The 14,457-nt window shown below is 38.4% G+C and overlaps 1 protein-coding gene across 2 annotated transcripts; it reads right to left on the bottom strand.

Annotated features, from left to right (window-relative positions):
• Positions 1-1,205: 1,205 nt before the first annotated feature.
• Positions 1,206-8,811, bottom strand: LOC308661766 (V-set domain-containing T-cell activation inhibitor 1-like). 2 transcript variants are annotated; one of them, XM_081316941.1, is made up of 4 exons: positions 8,584-8,811; positions 7,093-7,497; positions 4,967-5,251; positions 1,206-1,485 (listed from the first exon to the last, which is right to left on the bottom strand). In XM_081316941.1, exons 1-4 carry the CDS (start codon positions 8,651-8,653, stop codon positions 1,451-1,453), a joined length of 795 nt encoding a protein of 264 aa, XP_081173067.1. In that variant the 5' UTR covers positions 8,654-8,811; the 3' UTR covers positions 1,206-1,450. The 2 variants fall into 2 exon arrangements, with proteins under 2 accessions (XP_081173067.1, XP_081173068.1); XM_081316942.1 differs by having other exon boundaries at positions 8,681-8,710.
• Between the last annotated feature and the right edge of the window lie 5,646 nt (positions 8,812-14,457).

The raw sequence follows: 14,457 nt of genomic DNA, 5'->3' as shown, positions 1-14,457 counted from the left end.
AACTGTACCTTTTGCCAGGAGGACATTTACTGGTTGCTTTCCTTATTATAGATGCTTTATTATTTTCTCACAAATGAAAGTGAATATATGTATCCCAGGATAATGTTGCAGGATCCTATCCGGATCGGTCACCAGGACCGGAGATTTCGTCTTCTGAGCTTTTGGACTCCTGCCGGAGCCCATCTCAGCAAGTGAGTGTTACATTTTAAGAAGGATTCAGCTGAACTGGGACAAGTTCAAAAAATGGGGTGGGGATGATCAGGCAGCTAGAAATGAAGACAAATGGGAGGATTTGGGAATGTTTAGTCTTCAGAAGAGAATTGAAGAGGATATGATAACTCCCTTGAAATATCTGAAAAAGGATATGACACAAGAAAATCAAAGACCTGTTGTCTATTCTTACAGAACCCAGAAATGTAATGAAAGATTTTAATTACAGGAAGACAGATTAAGTGCCCCATTGCTGTTCCTAAACTGGAATCAGAAAAGAGGAAGGCTGGGTGTAAAGCTAGCAATCCAATCCTGTAAATATTTTTCTCCGCTTCTGAAACAAAAGACACAATTCAATGAGATCTTACCAAAATCACTGGAAAACTAATTGTTGCAGACCTATGCTTATGTATGATTGCTATTGTTTTTATTACTTTTTAAGTTTCTTAATAGCAATTAAATAATTTCTTTACAATAGAGGCTAGGTGGGCTCCCCCTGGCCAGATGTCTTCTAGCAGAGAATGACATCTGTTGGGGATGCTTTAGCCCAGCAGATGGGCTTGATCAGCTAAATCAGGAGTCCCCAACCTGTAGGCCACAGCCCACTACCGGGCTGTGGCCTGCTGGCCACCAGGCTGCGGGACAGGGTGGCCAGTGCGTGCATATGTGTGAGGCACTTATCCCCACTTGTGGTAGCACCATAGCCATGTGGCCTAAACGAGGCACCCCGTGGCCTAAACAGGGTTCCGCATAGCCTAAATAGGGCTCCACGTGGTGAAAATGGGGCTGTGTGGCTGAAATGGGGCTCTGTGCTAGCATCCACATGGCAAAACCGGGGCAGGGCTAGCGATTGTCATGGGGGCTCTAGTGCCATGCCATTTGCATGTGCTTGCGCGTAAAATGCTTCCCCTTCCCTTTCCCTCCAGTCTGCCAACTGATAAAGGATGGGGACCACTGAGCTAAATCACCCCTTACCAAATCACCCCTGTAAGTAGAAAAAAACTCAATCCAGTCTTGGCTGTCCATTTGGATTATTTTGGCAGTTTTTAATTCAATTCAATTTAATTCAAACATTCTAACAGAATAATATAAACAATCCTTCCTCTCAATATGCAAAATTTATTGTCTCATTTTCAATATTTCTCCTCTTCCTTCTGCTGTTGCAGGCATTGTACAGAGCTGACATGATGAAAAACTGAGTGCTTATCTTCCCTCACTGCATCAGCTGGATGTTGATTTTCTAGTAGTGATTGTACATATTATGATATTTCCTCTCTGAAAAAAAAGAAAAGTTAAAAAGTTAAAACAAACTCAGCCATACAAACAACCAGCACATTTGTTAAAAAAATACTCCTACATATCTCAAAGGTGTTTTTTCAAAAGGCAACTAGACTATGATTTTCCTCTGAGGAAGAAGACATTTCACTTCCCATCCAGGAAGCTTCATCAGTTCTGACTCAGAACCTTTGAGACAACCATGACCTGGGTGACTGAGAATCTCCATAGACATTTGCCCCTACATATCTATACGTCTATACATACCTATTCAGATAGTCCTTGACTTAACGATCATAATTAAACCCAAAATTTTTATTGCTAAGCAAGACAGTTGTTAAGTGAATTTGGCCCCATTTTAGGACCTCTCTTGTTACAGTTATTAAGTAAATTACTTGCACTGTTATAAATACATGCCAGTTGCCAAGTATCTGAATTTTCATCACGAGACCTTGGGGATGCTCCAATGGTTATAAGTATGGTCATAAGTCACTTTTTTCAGTGCCGTTGCAACTTTGAATAGTCATTAAATGAATAGTTGTAAGTTGAGGACTCCCTGTATCTGTATCTTCTATATCTATACCTATGTCTATATCTACACGTATACCTTTTGTTGCTAATATTTTCTGTCTGGTTCTCTAGCAACTTCATTGCTAGTTATAGTCAGATACCAACATTTTGAAATCTCAACTAATGCATCCATTTTACATGGGCTGAGGTGTTTTTCATAGTTTCCTATGTAAAATATTTCCCCTGATTTCTGATGTGCTTATGCTACACTTTGAATTAACTGGAAAAAGTTAAATTTCCTGAAAACGTTTCACCTCTATCATAGGAATGTGCTACGTTTAACATCGTAAGACTTTTGATGTAGTTTCATGCAGCCACTCACCCTAATTTCAAAGGCTCTTTACTAGTTATCATTCAGATCATTGGCAAGAACAACTTGCCCATCAGATTCTGGGCTCTTCCTCATGGTCCACTAATCACAGTATGAAACTACCTCACTAATCTGTGTTAAAGGGCACATTCTCATGAGGTTGCCTTGGGAACTCTAGCCCACTGCAGCAGCAGCCTAAAGATATATTTAGAGGTTCTCATGCAAAAGTTGTGCTTTTAGTTTTCTCCTAGAACAAGAGTGCCTGTTTTAACAACTTCAATATCTACCTATCTGCCTAGGTAACGCATGGCTAGTGATTGCAATCGGCCCAGCACCTGTTGGCCACTTGAGGCTATTGCAGGCATAGCTTTCCAGGACTTCTTGGGCTTGCATGACAGGAGAAACCAGGAACGTGTCACGCATTTTTCAAGAAAGTGATTGACACTTTTCTCCCCTACCTGCTATCTCTTTTTCAAGCTGGCAAGAGAAGTAGGGAAGGCTGTTTTGAAGGCTGCTGTCCCTGATTATTTAAACCCCTTCATTTATTGGGGGAGGGGAGCAAAAGTGGGAAATGCCGTTTTTAAACATGGACCCATCTTTCCTGCCAGTTCAAAGAGAGAGGGAGGGGGGGAGGGGGGAGAGAGAGAGAGAGGAAAAGGCAGAGGGGATAAATAGTTTAACCCTTTTTTTGGAACATGTCCATCAGTCTTCTGGAAGATTGCCTGTTTTCCAACTAGAGGCCCTTTACTACTGCCCCCCCCATCAGCTGCAGGACTGCCTGATGTGCCAGGGCTGGATGGGCAACTATACTGCAGGGGATGATGTTGTGTTCTGCCTGACAAAGCCGACAGTTTCCTGCCTACCTGGTAGAATGAACACTCCCATGTATTTATTTTATTTATTTTATTTATTTTAATTCCATTTATATCCCGCCCTTCTCCGAAGACTCAGGGCGGCTTACAAGCTTAGCAGTAGCCTTCATTCTATGTTATATGCCTGCTTATTAGGGCTTTCACACACACACCCCAAGCGGCATTATTACAAAGTCAGCTTAATTGCCCCCAACAATCTGGGTCCTCATTTTACCTACCTCAGAAGGATGGAAGGCTGAGTCAACCTTGAGCCTGGTGGGATGCGAACCTGCACTAATTGCAGGCAGCTGGTGTTGCTTAAGGAGGCATTAGCCCACTGCTCCACCAAGGCTCTTTAAATGTAGACCACCCATTCCTGCAGATGAGTTAGTTGGGTCCACCCAATAAAACAGGAGAGCACTATTTGCTAGACCAGGCAGAACGACTGCCCAACACGCACTGATCAGCTATCTCAGAGCCATATTTTGATGGCTGTTCTACCATCTATAAAAACGTATCTCTTCCTCACATAGTATTGTTTCTTCAGGCAGGTGAAACCAAGAGGATCCTTTGATTGTGTCAAAGTGCTGGCCCGCGGGCCAGACACGTCGTCTGGAAGCCATGCCCACCCCATTACCAGCAATGGCAAAACCATCCCGATATGTTGCACGACGTCACGTGATGTCGCGAGTTTGACATGTTGTTATCCTCATTGTTGAGGCAGAATGAGATTCATCACTGAGGACAGAATAGAAATATCCCATCATGGTTTTGTGATGCTGCATGGACTGGATGAAAGCACAACAAAGAGCTCCCCTCCCACCCGCCCTTGTCCACTGCATAGAGTATTCCTCACATCATCCAACTCACTGAAATGATAAAAAGCCTACCATTCACTGTTTGCAGCATTATAGCATTTTCAGTGTCACCAGCTGTCTTTGCTGTGGCAACTTATCAATAAGGAAGATTATTTTTCCACAGCAGTGATTGAACAATGCTGTGAGATGCTACAAATCACTAATGTGGAACCGAATAGTACTGCTATTTTTCTACAATGGTGGATGCACTAGAAGACCCTGCAAATCACTAGTAGAACAATGATCTGTGAAGAGAAAGTTAAAGAAAAAAAAGTGCCAGATAGATAAATAATAACACCATTTACAATTGATATGTTGGCTCACTAGCAAATAAGTCTTCTAAGAATTTGGCCCTGAAGAGAAGAAATCATTCCCATTTTGCTGTAGGGACATTCACAGCTTCATACTCCATCCAAAATTTCAGGATAAGTACCGTAATTACATAATTTTATATCAACACAAATCTTCACAGAAGATGGCCTAATGCTCTTTCACTATCATAGAAATTACTTCTAAATAACTAACTTGCCAGGAACCATTTTATTTTCTCAGAGAGGTTTATGAGATTCAGCTTGGGTAGTTGCATCAGTAATACTTTGAACGAAGTACTGTATACTGAATTATTAAGTACACTATTGATTGCTATACCAGAAATTAACTTTTTGTCTTTTTTGCAAAAAGTAAGGGAAGATGGAGATATGCCTAAAAAAAATTATTGGGCCCCACATTCTCTCCACTCTTTGTGAGAGAGAATAAAACACTTTTGACATTCTAATCACCTGTTCTTTAAGACTGCCAATTTTACTGATAATTAATTTGTCCTCATGACTTTGCGTAACAACAGATTTCTTATTTCAACACCCAATAGAGGTTTTCAACTGGAGATCACTAACTTGGAACTTTGTGGATGGACCTAACAGGTCTGTTGAGCACATCACTCTCCTCAATGTGACAAGTGTAGATTTCATGGAGCAATACAGGGTAATGTAATGTAGATACCACTCGGTGGGACCCATCCCGTTTCTCTTCCAGAATCTCTGTCTTGGAATAGCCAGATAGATCCTCTTCCTTGCGGTTACGCCAGGTTACCTTTGGCATATGGTACCAGCCTGCTGAGATGCACTTGGCTACAAGTGTATCATCGACTGTGCTGAACTGCACCTGCGGCTCTTCAGCATCTAATTGTGAGGGGTGGAAAAACAGAACAATTAGTAATAATCTAATTACAGCTTTGTAACAATTGCTCTGAGATTTCTCAAACATGTCATACAGCAATATTTCCAGAGCTTGCATTCTTTATTTCCAGTAGTTATCTCCTCAGTAGAGGCATTGGACATCCAGGTTGTAGAACTAGAAGAGCTAAAGTCCTAGATATATAGAAAACATGAGGTGGGAAATGCTGGATTAGAACTTCTGAAAATCTGCTGTAGGATATTTTGCTCAGTATTAGTAAGATTCATTTCATTCAAGCTGTGACTTGCCATTTCTTGATTTCTTAAGAAGAAGAAAAAAGAAAAATTGGTAGGGCATGAATTGTGGGTGTGAGAAGGAACACATTCTTTCCAGAAAATTAATCTTCAAAACTTCTCCCTTACTTATATAAATACTTCTGTTCTGCATTTATAGTCATGTCCCTTGTTCTCCTGTTACTTAGTTTCAAGTTCACCTCTGACTCTCAGAAATATGCCTATTTATTGCCTTGTTATACTTTTGTGGATTATCATTCTGAGAGCTATTCCCAATTTATTGCTGGTTATTTAATCTGTTCCTCTCTTACTTGTTGCTCTGCCTTAAGTAATAATGTAAAATGTATTCCTCTGTTTATCCTCATAATACGATTTAGCAGAATGTGGGAATAATGCAGCTAGGCTCAGTATGTGGTGTATGCTTAGAAATAAAATGTTCATTTTTGAAAGGTCAGTTGAAATTTCATTCCTCTATATTTACTAAAAAACAGGGTTCTTGTTGATCAAATAATGTTTCAACTTGGAAATGGTTTTCACCCTTTTAAAATATCTTTACAGGATAATCTGTTAGTCAGTAGTCATGATTAACTATGTAAGGATTTGCTACATCTGATTTGCTTAGAAATGCAATTTAAGTTCTCCTAATTAAGCAAACTACTTAACCACTCCAGTTTATTCTTCTGTTGCTGTTTCAGCTGAAGTTGCTGAAGGGTAAAATATATATTCAGAAAAAGATTTTACTTGACATATCAGCAACTTCTATGGCATTCTGGATTCACTTATGTTAGTGAAAATAGTCCTCTTGAAATGTTAATGCTTTTAATGTTATCAAACTCAGTCTCTGTGCATCTGTTTTAAAAAAGCTATTTATAGAAACAAAGTTACAAAGCAAGTCATTTCCAAAAACTATCTAAGGCCAGGTTAACAGTGGAACCTTGGTATTTCTCGCCCCTTGGAAGTAGGATGCACTAATGTCAGTGACCTTTTAAGAGACCTTAAGATGAAAGGTCTCACTTAAATGAGGAGTCCAATGTTGTAAAATTGCTCCTGAAAAATCACTTACCCTGACTCAATTTTGATTGTTGAAAGATTGTTGAAAGATTGTTAACCAAGGATTTTTGAGTTGCAACAATTTTGCAGTATATACAAAAATTGCTGGAGTCTTAATTTGTTCTTAGTCTTTTTAAAAATAGGTTTCTTGTGATATTTTTAAATGTTATTTACTATCTTTTATTCTCTGTTATTGTTTTATTGCATATTTTACTATCTATTGCTAAGTCATCTATCCCTCACTCTGTATCTGTGATTTGATTTGTTTTCTAAGGAAGATTTAAAAAACTGGGGAGAGGAAACATATTTGCTTTGAAAAGTGCCTTCTTCTACGGAAGTCAGGCTTGCTGTAGAATAAACAGATAAGATTCATAGCAGAAGAAAAGAAGCTTCAGCAATTTATAGAAGGTAATTCGCAGAGTGTGGTACTCCTTGGTGTACAAATAGAAGTATTAGGTATTTTCAACTGGAGGCAATGCCAGAAAATAGACAAGCATTCTTACCTTCCACAAGAAGCTTCATTTTTTTTAGCCCTCTGCCCCGTGAATTAGTGGCCTTGCATATGTACATGGCCTCGTCAGAAAACTGAACCTGGTCCAGCATGAGGGTCAGGCTGCCCTCGGGAATCTCCTCCTCATCCACCCAGACCCTGCCTTCATAGAGGGAATTCCGCTCTTCCACTTGTTCCATGTTGTCGCTAAAGCTGTATATCACCTTCGGATAAAACTGATAAAAATCATGGAGTCCGACAAAATATTTGTAAAAATCATCATCTTCTACTTCGTGTTCCTCCTTGATATCTTCCCTCTCCCAGGTGAAGGATAAACCTTCTGTGCTATCCACAAAGGAGAAATGGCAGGGCAGAGAAATATTGTCGAACGGACGTACCGTGAACACATCCATTGCATCTAGATAATGAAATAGCCAGCTTAGATTTACCCATTAAGGTAAAAATTCAGTCAATCAATCAGTCAGTCAATCAATCAATCAATCAATAGCTGATATGAATCTAATATTTCCCATACACTACAAGGATTAGATAAGTTATGCTTTTTTCAATCATTTGTAAAATAAATAAAAGAAATATATAATTTTCATATATTATTTTTAGGTCCGTTAGTTGCATTCCTTGTGCAGATCTTCTACCTACCAATTATCTTACTGAGCTTCTTCTCCCTCATGTACACAACTTAGCCCAACCTAACTTGGAAATAGGAGTATCTATGATATTCCTTGGATATCATTTACATAGTTCAAGCATCTGAGAACCCAGGGTGTTTCTATCAGTTTGCAATAATTTCTGGCCTTTTCCCATCATAGGCTTTGAAAAGAAAGGCTACGGGTGACATGACAGCAGTGTTCCAATATCTCAGGGGCTGCCACAAAGAAGAGGGAGTCAACCTATTCTCCCAAAGCACCTGAAAGCAGGACAAGAAGCAACGGATGGAAACTAACCAAGGAGAGAAGCAACCTAGAACTAAGGAGAAACTTCCTGACAGTTAGAAGAATTAATCAGTGGAACAACATGCCTCCAGAAGTGGTGAATGCTCCAAAACTGGAAATTTTTAAGAAGAGACTGGACAGCCATTTGTCTGAAATGGTATAGGGTTTCCTGCCTGAGCAGGGGGTGGGACTAGAACCAACTCTGTTATTCTATTCTACTCTGTTCTGTTCTGCTTTACAAAACTTTTTTGAGGTAGTTTAATCTATTAAATAAAACATAAAATATAATCCATTAAATGATGTTAAATTATATTGACAATTATATATATTATCTCAAATAGGTTTAAAATATGATTCATTTATTATCTAAAATATATATCAATCCTGACATGGAATTTTACACAGGTTGCAAAATTGCATTCAGAAACCCACAATCTCAGCATGTTGAAACTTAATGAACAAAAGGCATTTTCTTAGGTATCATCTTTTTTTTAAAATTGTATTAATCATTTAGGAATTGAAAACAAGACCACAAAAACATGTTCACTTACTTGCATGATAAATGAGCAATAGAAGGAGTGAAGGGCAGATTAGGGTTGCAAGGGGTGCCGTTTTTTCCATTAAGAGACCAAGGTGAGACCCTCCTACCTAGCTTCCACGCTCAGCCTCAGTCTGCCCTCCTTCTGCTATACCAGCTGCTGCTGCTGCTTTCCCAGGCACTCCTCCTAACCATTGCATCACTGGGCTTCCTTCCCCTGAGCTCTCAGGCAACACATCTAATTCCGGGAAAACAAATCGCGAAATGTACAAAAACTAAAACAGAGCTCAGAGACGCTTACATACCATGTACACACAGTACATACAGTCATGCTCGAAATTGTTGGCACCCCAGAAATTTTTCCAGAAAATCAAGTATTTCTCACAGAAAAGTATTGCAGGAACACATGTTTTGCTATACACAGGTTTATTCCCTTTGTATGTATTGGAACACAACAAAAAAGGGAGGAAAAAAAGCAAATTGGACATAATGTCAAACAAAACTCCAAAAATGGGCCGGACAAAATTATTGGCACCCTTAACTTAATATTTGGTTGCACACCCTTTGGAAAAAATAACTGAAATCAGTTGCTTCCTATAACCATCAATAAGCTTCTTACACCTCTCACCCAGAATTTTGGACCACTCTTCCTTTGCAAACTGTTCCAGGTCTCTCTTATTGGAAGGGCGCCTTTTCCCAACAGTAATTTTAAGATCTCTCCACAGGTGTTCAATGGGATTCAGATCTGGACTCATTGCTGGCCACTTCAGAACTCTGCAGCGCTTTCTTGCCATCCATTTCTGGGTGCTTTTTGATGTATGTTTGGGGTCATTGTCCTGCTGGAAGACCCAAGATCTCGGACGCAAACCCAGCTTTCTGACACTGGGCTCTACAGTGCGACCCAAAATCCTTTGGTAATCCTCAGATTTCATGATGCCTTGCACACATTCAAGGCACCCAGTGCCAGAGGCAGCAAAACAACCCCAAAACATCATTGAACCTCCACCACATTTCACTGTAGGTACTGTGTTCTTTTCTTTGTAGGCCTCATTTCATTTTCGGTAAACAGTAGAATGATGTGCTTTACCAAAAAGCTCTATCTTGGTCTCATCTGTCCACAAGACGTTTTCCCAGAAGGATTTTGGCTTACTCAAGTACATTTTTAGCAAACTGTGATCTTGCTTTTTTATGTCTCTGTGTCAGCAGTGGGGTCCTCCTGGGTCTCCTGCCATAGCGTTTCATTTCATTTAAATGTCGACGGATAGTTTGCGCCGACACTGATGCTCCCTGAGCCTGCAGGACAGCTTGCATTCCTTTGGAACTTGTTTGGGGCTGCTTATCCACCATCTGGACTATCCTGCGTTGCAACCTTTCATCAATTTTTCTCTTCTGTCCACGACCAGGGAGATTCGCTACAGTGCCATGGGTTGCAAACTTCTTGATAATGTTGCACACTGTGGACAAAGGCAAATCTAGATCTCTGGAGATGGACTTGTAACCTTGAGATTGTTGATATTTGTCCACAATTTTGGTCCTCAGACAGTTCTCTTCTCCTCTTTCTGTTGTCCATGCTTAGTGTGGCACACACAGACACACAATGCAAAGACTAAGTGAACTTCTCTCCTTTTTATCTGCTTTCAGGTGTGATTTTTATATTGCCCACACCTGTTACTTGCCCAAGGTGAGTTTAAAGGAGCATCACATGCTTGAAACAATTTTGTTTACCCACAATTTTGAAAGGGTGCCAATAATTTTGTCCGGCCCATTTTTGGAGTTTTGTTTGACATTATGTCCAATTTGCTTTTTTTCCTCCCTTTTTTGTTGTGTTCCAATACACACAAAGGGAATAAACCTGTGTATAGCAAAACATGTGTTCCTGCAATACTTTTCTGTGAGAAATACTTGATTTTCTGGAAAAATTTCTGGGGTGTCAACAATTTCGAGCATGACTGTGTAAAGTGTACTAGCCTAATATGAGATAACAGATATTAATGGAAAAAGAGAGGAAAGATCTGATGTTGTAACATGAGATTTATACGAAAGATTTATGTACACTATTGAACTATTGATTAATCCAGCCATCACGTTGCTTTTTAAATATCCAATTGTAAAATGAGAAAATCAATAAAATATTATTAAAAAAAAATAAAGTACACACGGTATGCTCTCGCTTAGGCCTAGTTCAGGCATTTACTTCAACACAAAGGGTTCTTGAAATTGTAAGAGAAGGAGAAATGCATACTTATCAGCTCCTGTTTCTCCCAAGATTTTACAAATTTCATCTAAAATGGGATGCTCCCCCAAACCCACCCTCCCTGCAACCTCTTTTTAAAAAATAAATCCCTAAGAAATTGTTCTTTGCTATTTGGAGGAGATTTTAAGGAGTAAAATATTAACTCTTAAGCAAAAAAAAGTTGTTTTGTTCCAAAATTTTAACCCATTATCTGCTACAATTTTAAAATCATCAAAGGCATACAAAACATTTTCACTTGAAATGATGTTTGAAATACACCATTTTGAACTGAAGAAATTCCAGGATAATCAGATTAACCTGTTTTGAAGTCAAACCATTTACATTCAAAATATTTTGCATATTACACTAGTCTCATTTTGAGCCAAAGTGCAAAGTGAGATTTGGATTCTGTTTTATTAGAATTGCTTGCCTATTTTCCTTAATCAGTACATGTATGCAGTAACAGCAGTACATGTACTCAGTAACAGCAAAAGTATTGTATACTTTGATGTTTTTGATAAATATAAATTATCCTATACCTTAATATCCTCTGAAGTTTTTGTACTGATAAAAGAATCCATACAATACCCACTTATATTATGTCCATACAGAGAAAAGTGTACAAAATGGAGCTTAGTTCATAGCTGCAGATGTTGGTTCATGTTCTGTGGACCACTAATTTACAATAGCAATAGCACTTAGATTTTATATTGCCCCATAGTGCTTTACAGCATTCTCTAAGTGGTTTACAGAGTCAGCCTATTTCCCCTAACAATCTGGGTCATTTTACCCACCTCGGAAGGAAGGAAGGCTAAGTCAACCTCAAGCCAGTGAGAACCAAACCCCAGACTGTGGGCAGAGTTTGCCTGCAATACTGCATTTTAACCACTTTGCTACCCGGGCTCATCTTTCAGAATCTTGTCAAAAACTAATCCCCTCTCTTAAATGAAATTGATTGACTTGCTTGTCCATCTTTTCTGTTTTTTGCAGAATGAGAAACATTTATTATAAAGAACCAAAATTAAGTAGGAATACATACAGTGACAAAAACAATCAAAATAAAGAAATAAACAATATGTATGCAAATATTTTAAAAATCCATATTCACTATTTCTATGCCAAAGGAGATTTGTACAGATTACAAAAATCTATTAGGAAATTTTTATTAATATAGCAGTCAAAGGTAAGTGAATGTGAATGAATATATTCTTTATTGTAAGCTTTTTCTAAAGCTTTTTGTTTTGTATCAAAGCTCCAGCCAAGGCAATTTCCAATGCTATTAAGTGAGCCAGTGAAAGATGCACTTTACTTCTCCAGTGTTTCCTACTTTCACATCTGCAGCTACAACCCCCCCCCAAAAAAAACCTACCCTTACTTGCTCAAGGAAACAAGCCCGTTGTGAAAATCAGCACATTCATGTATCCGATCCTTGTTTTATTAAAACTGAGTTATTGTTGGTTCATACTATTTGTTTCTTCTTGGCAGATCACCTCCTTATCACCCTCAATGACATTATTCCTCCTTAAATGTTTACATAAACCTTAAATCTGTTGCATTAGGTGAAAAAGACAAATCCTGAGTCAGGCCTACTGTATGCTAAAACCTATTGGCAAAAAGGGAATGCAGGATCAAAAGCAACCTATAATGCATGATCCTCAGGACATAGGCAAACTTGCAGATTGGCTGCTAGAATTGACAAGAGGATGCACACATGCCCTTGCCCTATGACATTTTAAAAATCTTTGAATTATAGAAGGCAAAGGTGTTGCACCAACATTACAAAAATAATACAGATATGGGTGAAGAGAACCTGCCTTAAATGCCCCCATCTTTCAAGTCCACGTCTCAAAGGCAGATGTTATCAAGACCTGTCAATATCAGGGATATGCACAGCGATATAAATTCCAGATATATTTTGATTATTGCAGTACACTTTGGATCCTGATAATTTCCAATCTTTTTAATAACTAAAAAACCCTTATCAGAAATGTAAGAGCTCAGCCCTGAGAGCAGGAAAAAAATTAACTTATACAATATTTGCAGATATTCAAAACAGTCAACTGACTCTTGGAATCTGGAACAACATTGAGTAGTCACATTTAAAGTGCAACCAACTCAGCAACCACTAGTGGGCAATAAATTACACTACAGTAAGTTTCCACTTACAAGTTGCTTAGCTTCTTTGCAGCCCAGATATAGCAATCTTCTTAGAGCAGCATGGAACTCATAAAAAAGCTTTATTTTCAGTATCCTGAAACTTACATGTTATTTATTTTAACTCCACAGCCTCAGTGGCATATATGATGCAACCACCTCCATATTATTTATGTAATGCTTCCACAAAGTGGGTCAAGTTGAAAGAAAGTGATAGGGCTCACATGTCAGAACTTCATGCTAACCAACATTTCTCAATTAATTATATTTCATAAGCCAGATACTGAGTTATTGTCAATTTCAGTGCTGATCCTTAGAGAATATTATCCATGAGTTTTGTCTCTGGTTCGTTTTACACAAAGCCTTTTTCAGGTCCTGCTGAACTTGGAAACTGAGAATTAAACTGACACTTGAATACTGGGCCCTATCCCAACAAAACACAATTCAATGATGAGAAAAGGCCTTAGGCAAGAAAAAACAAATGCACAGATATAGAATAGGTGGTACGTGGCTCATCAATATTAACCGTGAGAGGGATCTAGGAGGCCTCTAACTGACTGCAACAAGTGTGAGCCAGCAGTGTGCTGCAGCTGCCAAAAAAGCCAATGCAGTTCTAGGCTGCATCAGCAGAGGGATAGCATCAAGATCAAGTGATGCCTTAGTAATGCTATATACTGCCTTGGTATAAGATCACAGTTGGAAGACTGCCTCCAGTTCTGGTCACCATGATACAAAAAAGATGTTGAGACTCTTGAAAGAGTGCAGAGAAGAGATTTCCCCCTCACCTTATAAACTAAAAGCTGTGGTTTTCTATCAGAGTTCTTTGATTTCTTAGTCCATTAGGAACAGGAAATTTCAGAAATCATTCGTAATGAGACTGTTGTTACTGCTGTGAGTTAGACAAATTTTTAAAAGTTCCCTGTAAAATTAATTATATAAAGTGACTCATCATATCAGCCCTTTATATTAAGTATTATTAAGAACTCTTCTGTGTTTGAATGCCAGCATCTTTTAGAAGAAGAAACTATCAACAGTCAACTCAGTAGTAAATGAAAAATAATTTTACCATTGAAGCTTCTCAGGAATATGAAGTAGAGAGAACTGAGAAAGGAAGTACATTTTTGATTCATGAAGAAATAGATTAGATGTGAAAATTTAAAAAATATATACATGGCATGGGAATAGAAAATGTAGAGGGTGAAATAGTCTGATAAATGCTGATAAATCTGCTGCAATTTATATACAATGATACTGTATTATTTAAAAGTAATTTTAGCACTTTAGTGTACCTGAAAGACTATTTGCAAAAGAGAGATACTATGGAGTAAATATGGGACTAAAAAGTATTATCCAGCATTTGAATAATTATTGATGTGATATTTATACTGTTTGGAGTTAATCTATATGAGTTAAAGTGCGATAGTTTTAATAGTTTATGATCGTTTGCATAAGGTAGATTATGATTGTTTGTATTCTTATACCCTGTACTTAGCTCTGGGA

The sequence above is a fragment of the Vipera berus genome, assembly GCF_964194415.1.
Source record: "Vipera berus genome assembly, chromosome: 2".
Classification (NCBI taxonomy): domain Eukaryota; kingdom Metazoa; phylum Chordata; class Lepidosauria; order Squamata; family Viperidae; genus Vipera; species Vipera berus.
This window is presented reverse-complemented; position numbering and strand designations above follow the sequence as displayed.

Coding starts and splice junctions, on each gene's coding strand:
- LOC308661766 (XM_081316941.1), bottom strand. CDS start 8,653: ATGGAAAAAACGGCACCCCTTGCAACCCTAATCTGCCCTTCACTCCTT. Junction 5,252..7,092: donor AATGAAGCTTCTTGTGGAAG/GTAAGAATGCTT, acceptor CCTCACAATTAG/ATGCTGAAGAGCCGCAGGTG. Junction 1,486..4,966: donor GTCCATCCACAAAGTTCCAA/GTTAGTGATCTC, acceptor CTTTTTTTTCAG/AGAGGAAATATCATAATATG.